General features: G+C 37.6%; 1 protein-coding gene across 1 annotated transcript in view; it reads right to left on the bottom strand.

Moving 5' to 3' along the window:
• Positions 1–4,482: 4,482 nt before the first annotated feature.
• CDKL4 (cyclin dependent kinase like 4) overlaps positions 4,483–16,221 on the bottom strand; it is a 37,109-nt gene continuing 25,370 nt past the window's right edge. Inside the window, exons 7-10 of the mRNA XM_006909652.3 lie at positions 15,961–16,043; positions 14,489–14,545; positions 10,788–10,922; positions 4,483–9,325 (exon numbers count right to left, since the gene is read on the bottom strand). Of these exons, the coding sequence (XP_006909714.1) occupies positions 9,224–9,325; positions 10,788–10,922; positions 14,489–14,545; positions 15,961–16,043 (377 nt within the window). The 3' untranslated portion in view covers positions 4,483–9,223. The remainder of the gene's footprint in view (positions 9,326–10,787; positions 10,923–14,488; positions 14,546–15,960; positions 16,044–16,221) is intronic.

Here is a 16,221-nt window from a genome sequence, read left to right as displayed (position 1 = left end):
GAGTGAGCTCTCTGCAGCAGACAGGATGGAGAAAGGGATGTCAGTGTAGACCAGGAAGGTGGAAGGACACAGGACTAGTTCCTTCCTCTTGAAGCGGACAGAGCACAGTCCCGAGGTAGGCCCGTTTTCTATTCTCATCTCTCCCATCAATCTATGACAGACCTGAGAAAAGGAGGGTGGAAGAGGACACAGGAACAAGAAAAGGTAGATGACAGTTTGTCATTTCACAAAATATCATAGCTGGAAGGAAGGATCTTTAAAACCACTGAGCTTGACTACTCCTTATTAAAGACTGAGGGGCCGGAGAGAGAAGGGGGACATGCTCGACAGTGCAGTTAGTAGCAGAATTGGCTCTAAAATCCAGCCAAGGTATTTCTACTTCCCCACACTGCTTTGATGCCTGTTCTTTGTAAGAAACAATGGACAGGGCCGAAGGTACATTTCTACCTCCATTCCTCACCCCTTGTGGTACTTTTCATTCCCAATCCCGAGAGAAAGGCCCAGTGTCGTCAGGTTGCCCTTCAGCCATCCAACAGCCCACCGACCCCAGACCAAGGCTCCATTTTCTCAGCACACTGATGACGAACAGCTCTTGGGAAAGAGATTCCTGTAAACGAGTTCACATAAAAATTCTAACTGGTACTTTATCTTCCTAATCTTCTCAGTAGGGTTACTTTGGAACCCAGATGAATTTCTAAATGTTAAATATTTAAGGCAGAATGAGGAAGGGATTTTTATCTCTTCTAGACCGGTCTGCCTGTCGGGCAGAATTAGTCATGGTCTTGCTCTATTTCAAGTCATAAAGGGTTCAGGTCACAGGGAAAGGCAAACTGGTGAGTATGAGGGCAAGGGGGATGAGGTCCTCTGTCCCAGGCTCAAAGTATCACGAGCGGTCCCGCCATTAACGCGGCGAGCTCCCTGGAGTCCAGGCACTAGCAGCCCCGCGTTCCCTTTGGAATCTGGATGTGGAAATGGAAGAGGGGACTTCTGCTGGAGCCCTTGAAGCCAACTCGTGGCTAACACTCCATGATTTATAGGGAATGTTTGATAGAGTCCATTTTGGTGAGGGATTCTTTTTTATCTATATGGAATTACATTTAAGGAATAACAGAGTGTATGGGACTTAAAGAGATGTCAATCTCCAAAAAATATTTATTTTAGGGATTCATTTGAATTCCATCTAAGATTATTTTAAAATTTAGTTTATATAAGATAGTATTGGTATTTTACAAAGGGCTCTTATCTTAGACAAGATTAGATACAGTATGATCTTCTCTAAGCTGAAAACTGCAGGTAGTAGAAAGAGATTGGCAAATCCAGAAGGAAGGAAATTGAATAATGGAGCAGGTGTTTGTGAGAGCAGAGTGTGAAGTGATGGGTATTTGGTGAAAGAAGAAACTGATGAAAACAGGATAGGAATTCAAATCCAAGAAAAGTAGATATGCGGCTAGAAAAGAGAATTAGGAAAGTTGAAGGGAGGAACAGTGGAAAGATCTTGAGGTGGGGACTATTGCAGGGCTAGTGACAAATGCCATTCTTCCTCTAGCTGGCACTTCTAACAGTTCCTCTCCTTTCTTTCTTTTTTTTTTCTCTCTTACTGCAAATGTTTCTTAAAGATTAGGACTGACTTTTCTTCTCACCCAGCACTTCCTCACTGTCTCAGGAATATAAATTGTTCATATGATTTCAATTGCTGGAATATACAGATTAAATTAAGACTTGCATCTCTACCCTGGCTCTCTAGTTTTTTCTCTAGTTTAGTTTCCTACACCTAGTTACTCTGGACTGTTTAATGAACACAATATTAAATTTGTTTTGTGTAGTCCCAGACCTAAAATGCTTTTTCTTCAAAATTTAGTTTTATTTCCTCTTCTTTTTTTTAAGAGGTCAAAGGGAAAGTTTATTAGAAAAGGGGTAACACTCCGCAGACAGAGCGTGGTCTCCTCTAAGAGGCAGAGAATGAGGGACAGTGCAGGAGACAGTGAAAAACAGAGTAAAGGCACTGAGAAGGACCCAACAGTTCTATCTGTGATGACCCCAACCCCTCAGGAAATCTCTCGGAGTCATGGTCAGATTATTTCATGATGCTGGTATTAGTGTGTTATGTTTTCTGGTGAGGTCTTAATTGTGCCTCTCTGGTTAACTCCATTAGTCTGTTCTTTTTTGGTGGCTACTTATCCCACTAAAGACTTGTTTTCTTCTGTTTCTGCCTAGTACTTGGTAACTTGATAGTGTTTCCCAGACAAGAAGCTAATATTTAAAAAAGTATCAATAAACTAATTTGGTATAAAAAGAAAAACTTGACATTTTTGTTTGCTAGAAGATAGGAGCAAAAACCAGCAAACAGAAGATATGAAGTTGAGTAGGATGAAGTCTCGCGCTTCTTTGGGAGGAAACACTAACCACCGTATTAAAAAAAGTCTATGGCTTTCTTTCAAGGGACCACATATTAACTGTAGCTTTAATATATTCCAAAAGCTCTAGAGGGTAATAAAAGTAATAATATTTATATAGCTCTTATATTACAAAGCTTATTAATATAATTGTTTCATTTAATAGTACGCATAACCTCAGGTGTTAAAATTCTCATTTTAGGTGATATTCTCATTTTAGAGTTGAAGATGGTTATGAACTGTAAGTGGCAAAGTCAAAATCTAACCTCTGGTGGGACATCCTTCTAGTTGAGCAAGAAAGAGGGAAAGTGTGGAAAGGCAATGACATTAGTCATCCTGAATACTCAAAGGTGCTAGAGACTGTTTTTATGAGACACTCTTTTCATGCAATTAGATGAGCCTTTTCCCTAAAAGCACACAAGATGATCCCTAGCTGAAGTCTGCTGAATGGGTGGATGAGTGAGGAGCACTGATTAAAAACACCCATCAGCACCCCAATTGACTTTTTTTGTGGGCGGGGGGGGCGGCGGGGAGTAGTGGTGGTTAAAGATAGAAAACTAATAGACTGGCATTTACCCAGTTATCTAACACAGATGTCAATGTTTTTCTTGCAAAAGGAAGGAAGGTTCCTCTTAGGCCACTGCAAAGGAATCAAGTACAAGAATGTACTCATATCGTTGGTAAACTACAATGTCTGGATTATTTCTTCATTTTGGTGTTTCAGATTTCCTGCATGGGGTCATTAACATATATATGTTTTCTAAGAAGGTGATATTTTCCTAGGAAGTATAGCAGTCTTGACTAAAATAAATAAGATCCATATATAGAGGCCAGTGGGTAGCAGAGAAGAATGATTTTCAGATTCCCTAGAGTGTATAGTTCTAGGATAAATAACATCAGACCCTAAGCCTTACTTTTAAGTGTGCATATTATTTGAGAACTTGCCTCTCAACTGTAATACATGGTATACCATTTAAAAACATACTGTTTCAGTTTTCTATTGCTACATAACAAATCATGTCAAAATGTAGTGACTTCAAACAGTAATGATTTATTATTTCTCATTTTTGTGGGTTTACTGAGCTCAGATGGGCAGTTATCCTGTTCTACTTGATGCTGGCTGGGGACACTCATTTGGCTACATTCAGCTGGTGGCTGCACTGAGTGAGAAGGTTCGAGAAGGCTCTATTCTCATCACTGGTCCTTTGGTGGTCCTCCAGTGGCCTCTTTCTCTCCATGTGGTATCTTATCATCTGTAAGTTTAGCCCAAGCTTCTTTACAGCATGGTGTCTTGTTTCCCCAAAGAGAGAAAGCAGAAGTTGCCTGGGCTTTCAAGGCCTCAGCCCAGAAATAGCACAGTGGCACCTCTGATACATTCTATTTGTCTAAGGAAGTCACAGGTCACAAGGCGGGGAGAAGGGAGGGAGACTTCACCTTTTGACAAAAGGAGAGGCAAAGTATCATTGCAAAAGGCACACGGGATAGGAGAAATTGTTGCAGTCGTTGACAGAAATAATCTACTGTACTCTTTCAAACATAAGCACCACTAAAAATAATGAAAGCAGAAAGGTTAGTTCAAAATAAAATAAAATAATTGAAACATTTAAATAATGATCTTATTCATTATTTTAATAATTGTTTCTCTCTCTTTTGATCATTAGTTTAAGTTAGGTCTTGAGCATTTTCACCCTTTTAAACCTACAACGGAAACTACTGTGATAGCCTGGAATTAAAGTTGCAAGAAAATTTCATATCTTGTAGCTTAAGTACTGTCAAGGGTCAGAGAAATTTTTTGATGAATTGAAAGAAGAATCTTACAGCCTCAAAGTAAAGTTGTAAAGATGTTTTCAGGAATAAGCATTTAACTGGTCAGAGTGGAAAAGATTTTGTTAGGTTTTCCATTTGTAAAACTTCCCAACCCAAAGCACAAAAAAAGGAATCGTTGTCATGTCAGCTGTTCAGATATTTCAACCAATGGGAAATTAAATAACAAGTTCTGGAATTTATATGAAGATGACAGTTGTTCTTACCTAAATACAAAGTGTTAGACAATGGACTAATAAGTTAAACAGAAATAAAGAGACAGAACTACTTCTAACTTTTATTAAAATAAGCTAAAGAACATATTCAAGTTAAGTTATATATACAGATATAAAGTCACCAAAGTATTTAATCCCACACTAAGGTTTTCTAACCATCTTAAGCTAAATTTTAAAAATATTATGTATTTATATAGTTAATATAAAACAACTAAAAAGGCTTCGTAGTGAATTGTTTCTAGTAGCATCAATTGCCATTGTGCTAATTATCAAATGCTAATTAACAGAGAGCTATAATTTCATGTGATCTAAAATAGACCTGCTTCTATACTAATATGTTCTAAAATAATAAGTAGACACACAACATCTTCAATGTGACAATATTGAGAGATATGGTCAATGACTAGTGTTCACAACAGAAAACTTTTAACTTTATAAATACAAGTCATTTATATGCCTGTTAAGTAGGGTAACCAATTCTCAGCTTGAGTAAATTATAGGTTATATATAAAGTTGACTGTGTCCGAGTCCCTGCTGCTGAAACATAAAACAATATAATTCAGATATATTTGTAGAACTCCATTAAGTTATCATTTATGGAAACTACTAAAAGTTTTACTCAAGTTAGAAATGTACCAAATGTTCTTTGCCTTAATGGTTGTCTTAATTAATATTTCACAGTATATGTGTCATTTCCAAGCTAGAGTTAAACATCAAAGAATGATTACATATTTTTCTGCATTTTAAAAGTACACCCATTTTATTTACATTAAAATCTAGTAATAATTTGCTTTAAAATCCACTTTAATTTATATCTAACTTCCACTAGATGTTTCTTTGAAAAGTACTATTGACTTGATAGAACTAGCAGGGAGTAGTATTGTGTGTGTTTGTGTGTGTGTCAAAGAAATCAAGCAAGAAAGAGACGAGAGAGAGAAAAAAAGAGAGATCTCCTTGCTTCTGGCTAGATCATAAACATCAAAATTTATCTTGGTATTGTTAATGAAAAACAATCTCTAGAAAGCCTCTTCTAGTAGAAGATACATCATACCATGTGCTGCAGAGAATCACAGAACTTTAGAGCTGAAAGAGAGCCTTAGATCGTCTAGCTTCTCTGCTCTCTTACAAATGAGAAAATGAAGGCACAGAAAAGTTAAATGTCGTGACAAGGCCACACAGAGTTGCAAGCCAGGTCAGGAACCCGGTGTTCTAACTTCCAGACCATATAATATTTCTATTATTCTCTACACTACCACTCTTAAAGACTTTTAGTCATCTATTAAAACAAGAATGAAGTTGTTGAGTTAATGATTTTAATTAAAGACACACACACATATCCCGAGAATATTAACTTGTAAGTGACATTTTATCTTTATGTCTTAACTACATGCATTTAAAAATCTATTTGTGATTTAGCTTATATCTTACATTGACCCCTCAATTTTTTCAAGATTTTACTGTTTGTGGAATTCTAGGATCATTCCTCTTCCAGTAGTATGTTGTAATTTAAAAAATTTGGGGCGGGGGGGAGAATTCTGTGCCATTTGTTCTAAAACCATGATTTGAAATCATTGGTGGTAGCAAATGACTAAGAAAGTGCTGCCTTTTTGAAAAAACTGTAATTCCACGCAAGTAAGCTAAAAAACCATAAAACATTTTCGCAATTGAAGTTTTTTTCAAAATAACTTTCTTATGTCTTGTAGTTTGAGAAATCTGCACAAGCAATGATGAGCGGTGATACAGCTAACTTAGAACGAACACCTGCTTCCTGCTCACCTTTTCATTCCCTACCCCAGCGCTTTATTTTTACCCTAAATCAAAGCATTCGAAAGCCTTGAACACAACTTGTCAATGATTCAGTCTAGTTAAAATAATCTTCAAAAAGCGACCCCCTAACAGGGCTTTGTGGTTGGGCAATTTGGAACAATTACTACATTCATATAGCACCAAGGCTGAAATGGAGGCCAAAGACAGAGTCCAAGCAAATAGGCTTACAGGGCTGATACAGATCTAATTAAATGTCCTTTTCTATGGTGTATTTCCTTCTTCCCCAAGCAGCAGGAGTACTAAGAAGTTGTTGAGTCTGAATTTTTAATTCTGTGTTAAGTGCTCTGCAAAAAACAAACAAACAAACTAAACTAAACTGCTTGGAGATTCTCAAGCACGTATGTGGAAAGTTGGAGGAAACCAGGGTGCAAAGAGGTAAGGCCGAGGTAGAGAAAAGGGAGAATTCAGGTGGTGTCACTCACTATGGCAGTATGATACTTGGACAGCACCAAAAAGGAGCCATATAAATAAATTAAAAAGCTGGAAAGCTGACACGAGTGACACAAGTCCCAGGTAAACCTGAAACTATACAAGGCTGTGAAGGAAACGCATGGTCACAGAATGGTGTGGGCTTCTGCGAGGATCCTGGGGTAAGACTATTTGCTGAGGATAAGTTTTACAAGTCATTACTTAAATTGGGTACTAGACATTGAAGTGCAATTGTCTTCCATGTGGCTGAGAAATGCAAAAAAAAAAATCTGTGTAGTACAGACATGAGAAATATGTACTGAAAACAGGAGTTGCAGTTTGAGATCTGTGCACCTGTGTAATTCAGGCAGCAGCAGTGCTATGTGGCCTGGGTCACCCAGGGAAAGTCGGGTATGCAAATGCCATCAGAAGAGTATTTTTCTTCCTGGTACTATGCCTGCTCAGAACATTTTTCTAAGCACTAGACGCTTTCTCTTCTCCAGTGATACCTAAATGATAGATTTGTCTAAGGAAAAACAATCGTAAAATGCTAGTTTGAATTAATTCTTAAATGTGAGCAAAAGTAAGGAAAGACAGTCACCCTACCAACTCCTGCCAAAAACTCTATTATTGTTTGAGGCACAATTACAATTAAGAAAAATGGGTAATGGAGTCTTGCTGTCTTCTTAATTTCTGCATGTGTGTGTGTTATTAAATATATAAGATACACACTTAGGAGAACTGGAGCAGCATGAGTGGTTTGGCAATAAGAAGGTTTACATGATAAAAAAAAAAACATATGGAAGCTAAAAATAAATCTTTCAGCAATGTTCCCTTTGATCTTTCATTTCTCATTTTCCTGGTACCTGTATCACCTTATTAAAAATGCAAGGCACATATAAATCTGAAGAGGCACATTCTTGATAATAAGATGAAAATAAGTCCCTAGCAGCTTATATTCACACTCAGAATGTTAAATGGCCAAATAAGCCCACTTAGAGTATCCTTCCAGTAAGCAAGGAATTACTGCTCAGATGCCATAATTCCTCAGTAAAGAGAAGCTCTCTAATAACTGAATGAGAGTCTCTGGAAGTTTCCATAGCTAGGTTTATAAGTGCAATAAACTTTTAGAGATGAACATAAGGCATTACTGTGTTTTCTTAAAAACAATTTATGCTTGCTGTCTCGGTACCAGATACAAAAAGTTTTTGGAATTATGTGTATTTGGAGAAATTGACATTGTTCAGGTGAGCACACCAAGCCCAGGAGCAGAAAAGAGTTAACGAAATAATATTTATTGATAGAAACACGACTATTTTGTGTCTTTATGCTAGACAGTGATGGACAGCCCCATGCTATTATTTTACATGAATTCCTTGTTAGCAAAGTAAAAATACTTTAAATATTCTGTATCATTCTTAGATGTCCAGGATATAAGGCATCTATCATGGTGTTTCAGAATTTATAATAATAAATATATGTGTATATATGTACATATGTATGTATGTAGATAGGTTTGTCTGTCAAATTTACTTGGGAAAATATTCCAGTATAAGTTGGGCTCACCTATTGAGGTGTTTTGTTTGTTTGCTTCTTTTTTTTCGTAAGAGACACAAAATGAAGTTAAGTGAAAGATAATCTTCCTGTTCTCAGAAACGTTTACATACCTGACTTGATCACGAAGCACAGGTTTAGGGCTGCACAGATTCACAGAGGTGATGGATGCAAATGTTTGGAAGAGACTGCTGACAATAAACCATTTAGAAAATATACCCATGAAGATAGGTTTAGTACTGAGATGATTTTGTCATGAGGAGAAAAGGGTTAAGAGACTGTGATGTATCAAAGGACAGCAGTAGAGTCAGCAGTCAGTTATCCTCAGATCTTATGAGAATGGTATTCCTTGTGGTTCATCCACAATTTGCTATGTAAATGTATGGAATCTTCTCTAGCTAGCTTTAAAAATAGAATTGTCAATGTCTCATGATATAGAGAAAGTAGAGTCTGCCCCTGAATCAAGAAATAAGCCTAGATGACATTTCAAGGTTTCCTTTCTATACCAATATAAAAACGCAGAATACAATACCGGCATTATTCAACAGAATTACAATAAGAGTGAATTAAAATGCAGAAATATAATGTTATTCTTTACACAAACAACAAATCAAACAGGCAAGCTATCTGATTGCTCTAAGATATTATGTGATCAACTGAAGAAAGATGAAAAACATAAATCTTTTTCATAAATCAAAGTATAAGCCCACAAATTCTCAATATAAATTGCCTCAAGAAGGGCGGCTCTGATGAAATTGAAAACGTCTCCTCCATATGTGCAGTTTCAGACTTTATAACATTTAAAGAAAATGTTCTAAAAGATAAAGTTGGCATGTAAAAAGCATGGGCAGAGGAATCAGTAATGATCAGAGCAAAACAATTCTAGAAAGGCATCTTAATTTTCGTATGGCTCATTTGCATTTGAAATACTGAGAATTTCTATCTCTCTCGTACAAAAAATGTGTACATATTAAATTACTTTCCACTTGAAAGAACATTTTCCTAAATGTTTGGAAGATGATCAAATTTTAACTGGAGGACTTGTTTTCTTCCATCAGGTGTGGGGGAGATGTGGCTTCCTGGTATGAGAGGCAACAGTTGATTCTATTAGCAGAACAAGACAAAAATGAGAAAGTAAATCGGTACAGTTTGATTTAAGGGTGGTAAAAAAAAAAAAAGGACACATAAGGTACAAAGATGTCAAAAGACATCAATTTTAAAATTAAGTAGGGTTACCTTTCCAAAAATTGTGATATTCTGATACTTGAACATTAGGTCCTATTATTTATTCTAGGATACCCTTCGAGGCGAGAATGGGAGAACGTGAATCAGGGACCAAGAGGCCGGATGGAGCGGTGCCGCTGTCCACCCTCACACACCAAAGGTAAGGGGACAGTGTTTTTACACACAATTCACACTGTATTTCAGATTGCTGCTTCAGACTTAACCCTGATCTTTTGGTTATTTAAGTAAACTGTATTGGGCTTAATTAACAAACAAGTAATCAACAGTAAAAGGTAAAATGGTCTGTGTAATAAAAATTTGGGGACCCAGAGATTTTGGATACACAAAAATTATCTTAACATTTCTTCTTACTGATTAGTTTAATCTTTCTCTCCCAACAAACTTCTATTTTATCTATCAAACCTTTTTGGTGACAAGTTAATGAGAAGATAAATGACCAAAAAGTAGATTTTGGTCAAAAGAAGATAAATGACCAAAAAGGTGGAAGATCACACAAACGCAAATGGGACGATGATCTGTCTCTCATAAATTAAAAATTACCATCTTGGCTTACTAATAAGTAGTACTCATCTATTTATTTATTTGGATCATATTTACTAGTACTTTCTAAGTGACAGATGTTGTTTAAGCTGCTGAAGATATAAGATGAGGGGAAAAAAAAACCCCAGACAAACTTACTTCCATGGAGTTCTTTTTTTAACTTCAAAGTTTTCTGAAAGCAAGTAAAGAGTAATAGCCTAATAAACTGCAGAATCAATGTTTTTCATCATATTCACCATATTTTCCTGCAATACTGGCACATCTGAGGATAGACTTTGGTTCCCAGGTGTCTGAATTTTATCCTTCGTATCTGGCCAGAGTTGTCCTTGGCTTCGAGAAAAAATCTAAGAAAGGCAGACTTAGGTGCCTGCCCTAGGTGGAAAGATGTAAGAGTCAAGTTTCCTTTATTGAGCATCTGGAGGCTACAGAAAGGTACTGGGATTGCTCTGCAATGCAGGTTAAACTCAGTCCTGTTCCAATGAGAGTTTTATGAAGCTGTTGTGTTTTGGGTACATGATCTGGCGGGTGGGATATTCAATAGGCATAACAAAAGAGTTGTACAATAATTTGATTTAAATGTTTTTGGAATAAGATTTTGTAACAATCTGGATATTTTCATAGTTTTATGATTTTATTACATCAATCACCAGTATTAAGTAAACAAATGCAACCAAACCAGTGCAAAGATAAGGTCTCAGTGTCCACCCAGTCTCACTTCAAAAGGCAGAAAAAAGAAAAAAAAAATCATTTTATAGCACTTTTAACTTTTGAATGGAGGTACCTGCTGACGTCTTCTGTTTCTTCCTTCATTACGTGCTTTTCTTTTAATTTGGTCCTCTCGGAAAGAATCAAAGTAGGGGCTCTCTAAGAGTTGAGCACATGTTAATCTGTCATCTGGATTCATCTTCAGACACTCCTTTGGAAGAAAAGCAAAGATGTTAAAAGAGGGGACTATTTTGTTACTGTGCCCAAAACAGAATAACTTGAGTACAGAAATTCTTTAAATTTGTATATTATCCAGTACTTGTTCATAACTGTGGTAGTCTACCTCTTCATCACTTCATTCTGCTTCTGCCTCCATAATTCCACTTAAGTGGCTCTTGTTATTCATACCTACGATCTCTACTTCCACATCTTTAATGTTTTTGCTTCTTCATCTCAATCGTGTTAGATACTACTGACCACGTCTTTCTTGTAACTCTCCCTTTGGCTTCTCTGATGGCTTTCATCCTCCTATTTCCTGGCCACTCCTTGGCAAAGCAACCTTTCCTAGTTTACCTTCTTCTCCACAATGGTTGCAAGAAATTCCACAAGGCTCAATCCTAGGTTCCCCCTTCTTTTCATCTGTTCTAAATTTCTAGCTAATCTTACTAATGCTCAATGGCTTCAATGGTCAATGTTTATCAGAGACTTCCACATGTGTATTTCTGGTCCAGACCTCTCTTTTGAACTCTAGACCCACATTGCGGTAGCCTACTTAATATCCTGCTTTGTCTCCAGGGCACTGTTATGGGTTGAACAGTCCGCCCCTCCCCGCAATATTTGTTGAAGTCCTCATTCCCAAAATCTCCTAATGTGACCTTATTTGGAAATAGGGTCTTTGCAGATGTAATTAGTTCACTTGAGACCATACTGGAGTAGGGTGGGACCTATTCCAATATGATTGATGTCCTTATAAGAAGAAAGAAGACAATGCAAAGATAGACACGCAGAGCACACACCATGTGAAGACAGAGGCAGAGATTGGCATTCTGCTGCCACAAGCCCAGGGATGCCTGGGACTCTCAGAAGCTGGAAGAGGCCAGGAAGGAACCTTCCCTAGAAGCTTTAGAAAGAGCATGGCCCAGCCAACACCTCGATTTTAGATTGCTAGTCTCCACAACTGTGAGAATAAACTTCTGTTGTTTTCAGCCACCCTGTTTCTGGTACCTTGCTACAATAGCCCTAGAAAAATGATACAGGTACCTCTCCTCTTTGCTACCCTCCTCTACTTCACTCCCCAGAGCTGAATCATCATCAGTTTAATTTGCAATTATATCTTGAATTCATTCACTTCCTTGTATTCAATCACTTTCAGTCTATTGAAATCTAGTCAATCACTAAGTACCTATGGATTTTTTTTTTTAAGAGCATTTTTAGATTCTAAGAAGAGATTGCTAAGATGAGCTCCTCCATAAGGTCTGGGCTAGAACAACATCCTGCTTGATTAATTTTAGTTCAAATTTCACAGAAAGCTCTTTAACAAAATTTCCAATAGTCTACAGTCTTCTTGATGACCAGATAAAACTGCCATAGTGATAGGATACTTATGGCTATAAAAACTAATGAGCAATAAAAAGTATGTATATACTACACCCATTGTCTCATTTAAAACCTAATGAAGAGAACACAAAATATCTACCATATATTGGCCACTGCATGCCACCACTGTCCTTGGCACTGTCATTGGCTGGCTTCACCTACTTGAGCAATTCCCTGTATAGACCATGACCCAGTCTCATGGCATAACTACCTGTTAAGGTAGCTGGCAATTATTTGTTGTTAAATATGTCTGATTTGCTATTTGTGAAAGAAAGCTTGCCTTCATCTACCATGGGGCAGGGGTCTAGAACATAGGGTATGACCCAAGGAATAGCACAATCCTTGATGCACTTGGGTCTCAGGTCTAACATTGTGGGTCTAAATCAAATCGTTAAGTGACAAAACTAGCTTTACCTAGAATGTTGGGCAAGCCAGCAGGGTACTTCAGCTTTGGAGATGAGGACAGAGAGTCTGTTCTATACCTTGGGAGTTTTCATGCCCTGGAGGTGCCGTCTAGGAAGCTTTCTTTCTGGTTAGTTCAAGGAGAAACCAGAGAAAGGCTTGGCCTCCACCTGAGAATGGGTTGGGCTTGCAGGGCTTGACATCTTCCTCCATCTCCCTCTGCCTTGGGTTTTGTTAAGTTGTGGGTGGGTCAGAACCACCTGTCCAGAACAAGGTCAGAAAATTGGGCTTCCAGGAGAAGGCCTGTAGAGTGCTGGGTTAAGGCAGGTTGGAGTAGTGAGACAGGGAGAAGGCAGCTGAGGTCCAGTGGAGCAGTGGTAAGGGCAGTCTGGGAGTGCAGAGGTATCAGGCTCCAAATCTCAGGAGGGCTCAGACTGAAGGAATCCAGTACCCTGGATAGCGCCTTGGCATCAACTGGCCCTAACACAAAGGCTGGTCTACAAAGTTCACTCTAAATCATCCAGATGTCTATTCCTTCTAGATTAGAGGAGTTTCAAACTGAGCTGCTTATCATAATCACCTAGGGGAATGTTTAATGATACAAATTCCAAGGTCCTATACATAGATTTTCTGTTCCGTAATCTGAGGTTTGATATTGGAATGTGTGTTTTTAACAAGCTCCAAGATCATTCTGATGAACTGTATGGAAACCACAGCTATAAACAGAACTAGTTGATTGTTAAAGACACATACCCTTACTGCTGTCTCCAGTCTTATCCCCTTATGGGCTTTTAGTATTCGCTTTGGATGGAAGAATCACGTCGAGCATGGCCTCGGTTGGTCAAGCATGAATGGCAGACTGGTCATAGATGAGTTTCTTCTACCTTTTATTAGAATTTGTCCTTTGTTTGACTACTTCTTTTGGGACTGGAGCAGGGGCTATATATGGTGTCTATCTGGCTCTGATTTTGCCTGTTCTTCTACTAATTTTTTTAAAAGAATAATTAAAAATTTTATTTAGCACAATATATCTAAATGTTATCAGTTCAGTATGTAATTAATATTTTAAATTATTAATGGAATATTTTATATTGCTTTTTCTTCCCCCCCTTTTTAATTCTCTCCCCTCCCCCCCCCCCCCCAATCCACTTCCACCCCTGACCTATGGATGCTGCCGTTTTCCCCTTAACAACCGGATCTCTGAAGGCGAGGCGTCTCCTACCATACACTCGCGGAGTGCACCCAGGGCCTGGCGCACCTGGGTCCTGGCGTACCCGGGTCCTGGCGCACCAGGGGTATGGTCCGTGGCTCCACCCAGAACCTTCCACATGTAAAGCAGACATGCTAACCACTACACTATGGAGCCACCCACTTTATACTGTTTATATGATTTTCATAGAAATCTAGTACATCTGAATTCAAATTAGCCATATTTCAAGTGCTCAATAGTAACACATAGTGGCTATTATATTGGACAGTACAGTTCTAGACCTTCAAACTTAAGGAGTGTATTCATCCTCAAAATTTCCATAGTCTGAATATACTAACTTGTTTAAATTACCTAATGAATGCAAAAGAAGTAATGGTGTTCATCACAGCAAACTCTAATTATACTCTGTCATCCTCTACTAATTTTAGTAGGTATGTTAGAAAGATTACTGTTTCAGTGTCTACATCCTACTTTGGCATTATTTGCCCTCCTGTCCATCCCTCCCAGAGTTATCAGCTTCGGTCAGTACAATTTGCAGTCAGTAATGGTTATAACTGATTTTTGAGTACCTTCATGAAATTCAAAGCCACGGGATGAGCATCTGAGAACTTTTCTTCAAGAGTTTCCTAGAAAACAAAGTAAAGAATTTCAATGTTACAAAATAACAAAGTAATGTATATTAGTAATAAGAATACTTTGAAGAAAGACCCCTAGTAGGTTAATTTCTTTAAAAAATTTTTAAATCATATTTTTACATAATTTTACACCATGTAAAGATTTGAAAGACAGAAAATGGAGTTATTTTCTTAATTTCACAATGTCTTGCAATTGATGGTTGGTAAATGTGGGTTCTAAATGTCTCCTTCTGAAATCCTACAAGTACTATAATACCCGTGGCCTGATGTACTTTTATAGAGATGCTTTGCGCAATAATAAAAATACATTGAACTACATGAGTAAGACCCCTACAGAAAGCAGTAAAATGATAAAAACAAATTTCAGAATAATGAGGGAAGAGGATGGGATTGAGGAGGAGTATGTAGGGAGGGGGAGGCTTCAAGATAATGGTAATGTTCTCCTTTAGGCAGCAGGTACATGTGGACTTGCATTTTGTTCTTTAAATTATATATCTTTTTGTAATTCAACCTCTAGCCTTATAATTCGACTTTCAACCTTTTATTTGTTAAGAACTTTAACAAATCTAAGAAATCTAATATATAAACCAAAGCATTATATAACATAAATGTAAAATAAAGAGGTTGTCTAGACATAGCTAGGACCACTTGGACCTCAGATTGCTCACTGTGCCATAAATCATGATCTGGTTTTACACTTTCCTCATCCTTGCACCATTCTGGCTCTAACACATCTTGAGTGTGGACACATGCCTTTTCTGACAGTCCTTTCATTCTGTAGGCAGTATCTAGACCATGTGGAGTTTTATACATCATAGCCCAGAGTTAAGTAACACAGACAGGAAATCGATGTCTGCAGAGTCAGAGCATCAAGTAGTCATCGATGTAGTCCCAAAGAAAGGCAAAGCCCACAGCAAGAGTGCGGAGGTGGGCATCATGGTTTGAAGTTCTGATTTGGATACAATGAGGATCATTTTGTAGAAAGACCTTCCATGTGAAAATATATGTTGTGAAGAAATGGTTTTTATTGACTTAAGCTTTGTTTCACATGCTGAAAAACAGAGTGCATTTTTTTCAATACAGAGAAGACTACAGTAAGAACTGTTTTTGAATAAATAATTATTTCAGGAAAAGGTACTCTAGCGTTTTGACTAAAAAGATCAAGGTATTTATGTAAGGGACTAAACATACTCTCACTTCAAATTTAACATTAAATTAACCTTTGTGTAGGATAAGCAACCTTTATAAGCCTCCTAATTAAGTTTGTATAGTTTTTATATAGTTTTTCTTCATCTGTGTTAGTGTGTCATAAAGAAAACAGGAACCGAAAGCACAAATATTAAATGACTACCCCTTTAAAGAAAGTAGCAACGCAGATAATGAAACATCCAAAATCGAGCAGTTACCATGTCTTCTGGTTCAGGAATACTGATGCCACGGAAAAATTGGTTACTTTTAAAGATAGATTGATGTCTTGGGATTAGTTTTCCTGTAAAATACAAACCGCATAATTCCGAAGTTTAGTAAAAATAATGTAATATTTAACTGGTTAGCTTCTGAGGTCCAGATGTGAAAGAAATTCTGAGCCTAACTGCTACCTCCAGACTTGGGAGGTGAAGGTCACTGCAAAAACACGCCTTCACAGTAGGGTCAATTCTCCCACACGA

This window comes from Pteropus alecto, unplaced genomic scaffold (assembly GCF_000325575.1).
Source record: "Pteropus alecto unplaced genomic scaffold, ASM32557v1 scaffold131, whole genome shotgun sequence".
NCBI lineage: Eukaryota > Metazoa > Chordata > Mammalia > Chiroptera > Pteropodidae > Pteropus > Pteropus alecto.
This window is presented reverse-complemented; position numbering and strand designations above follow the sequence as displayed.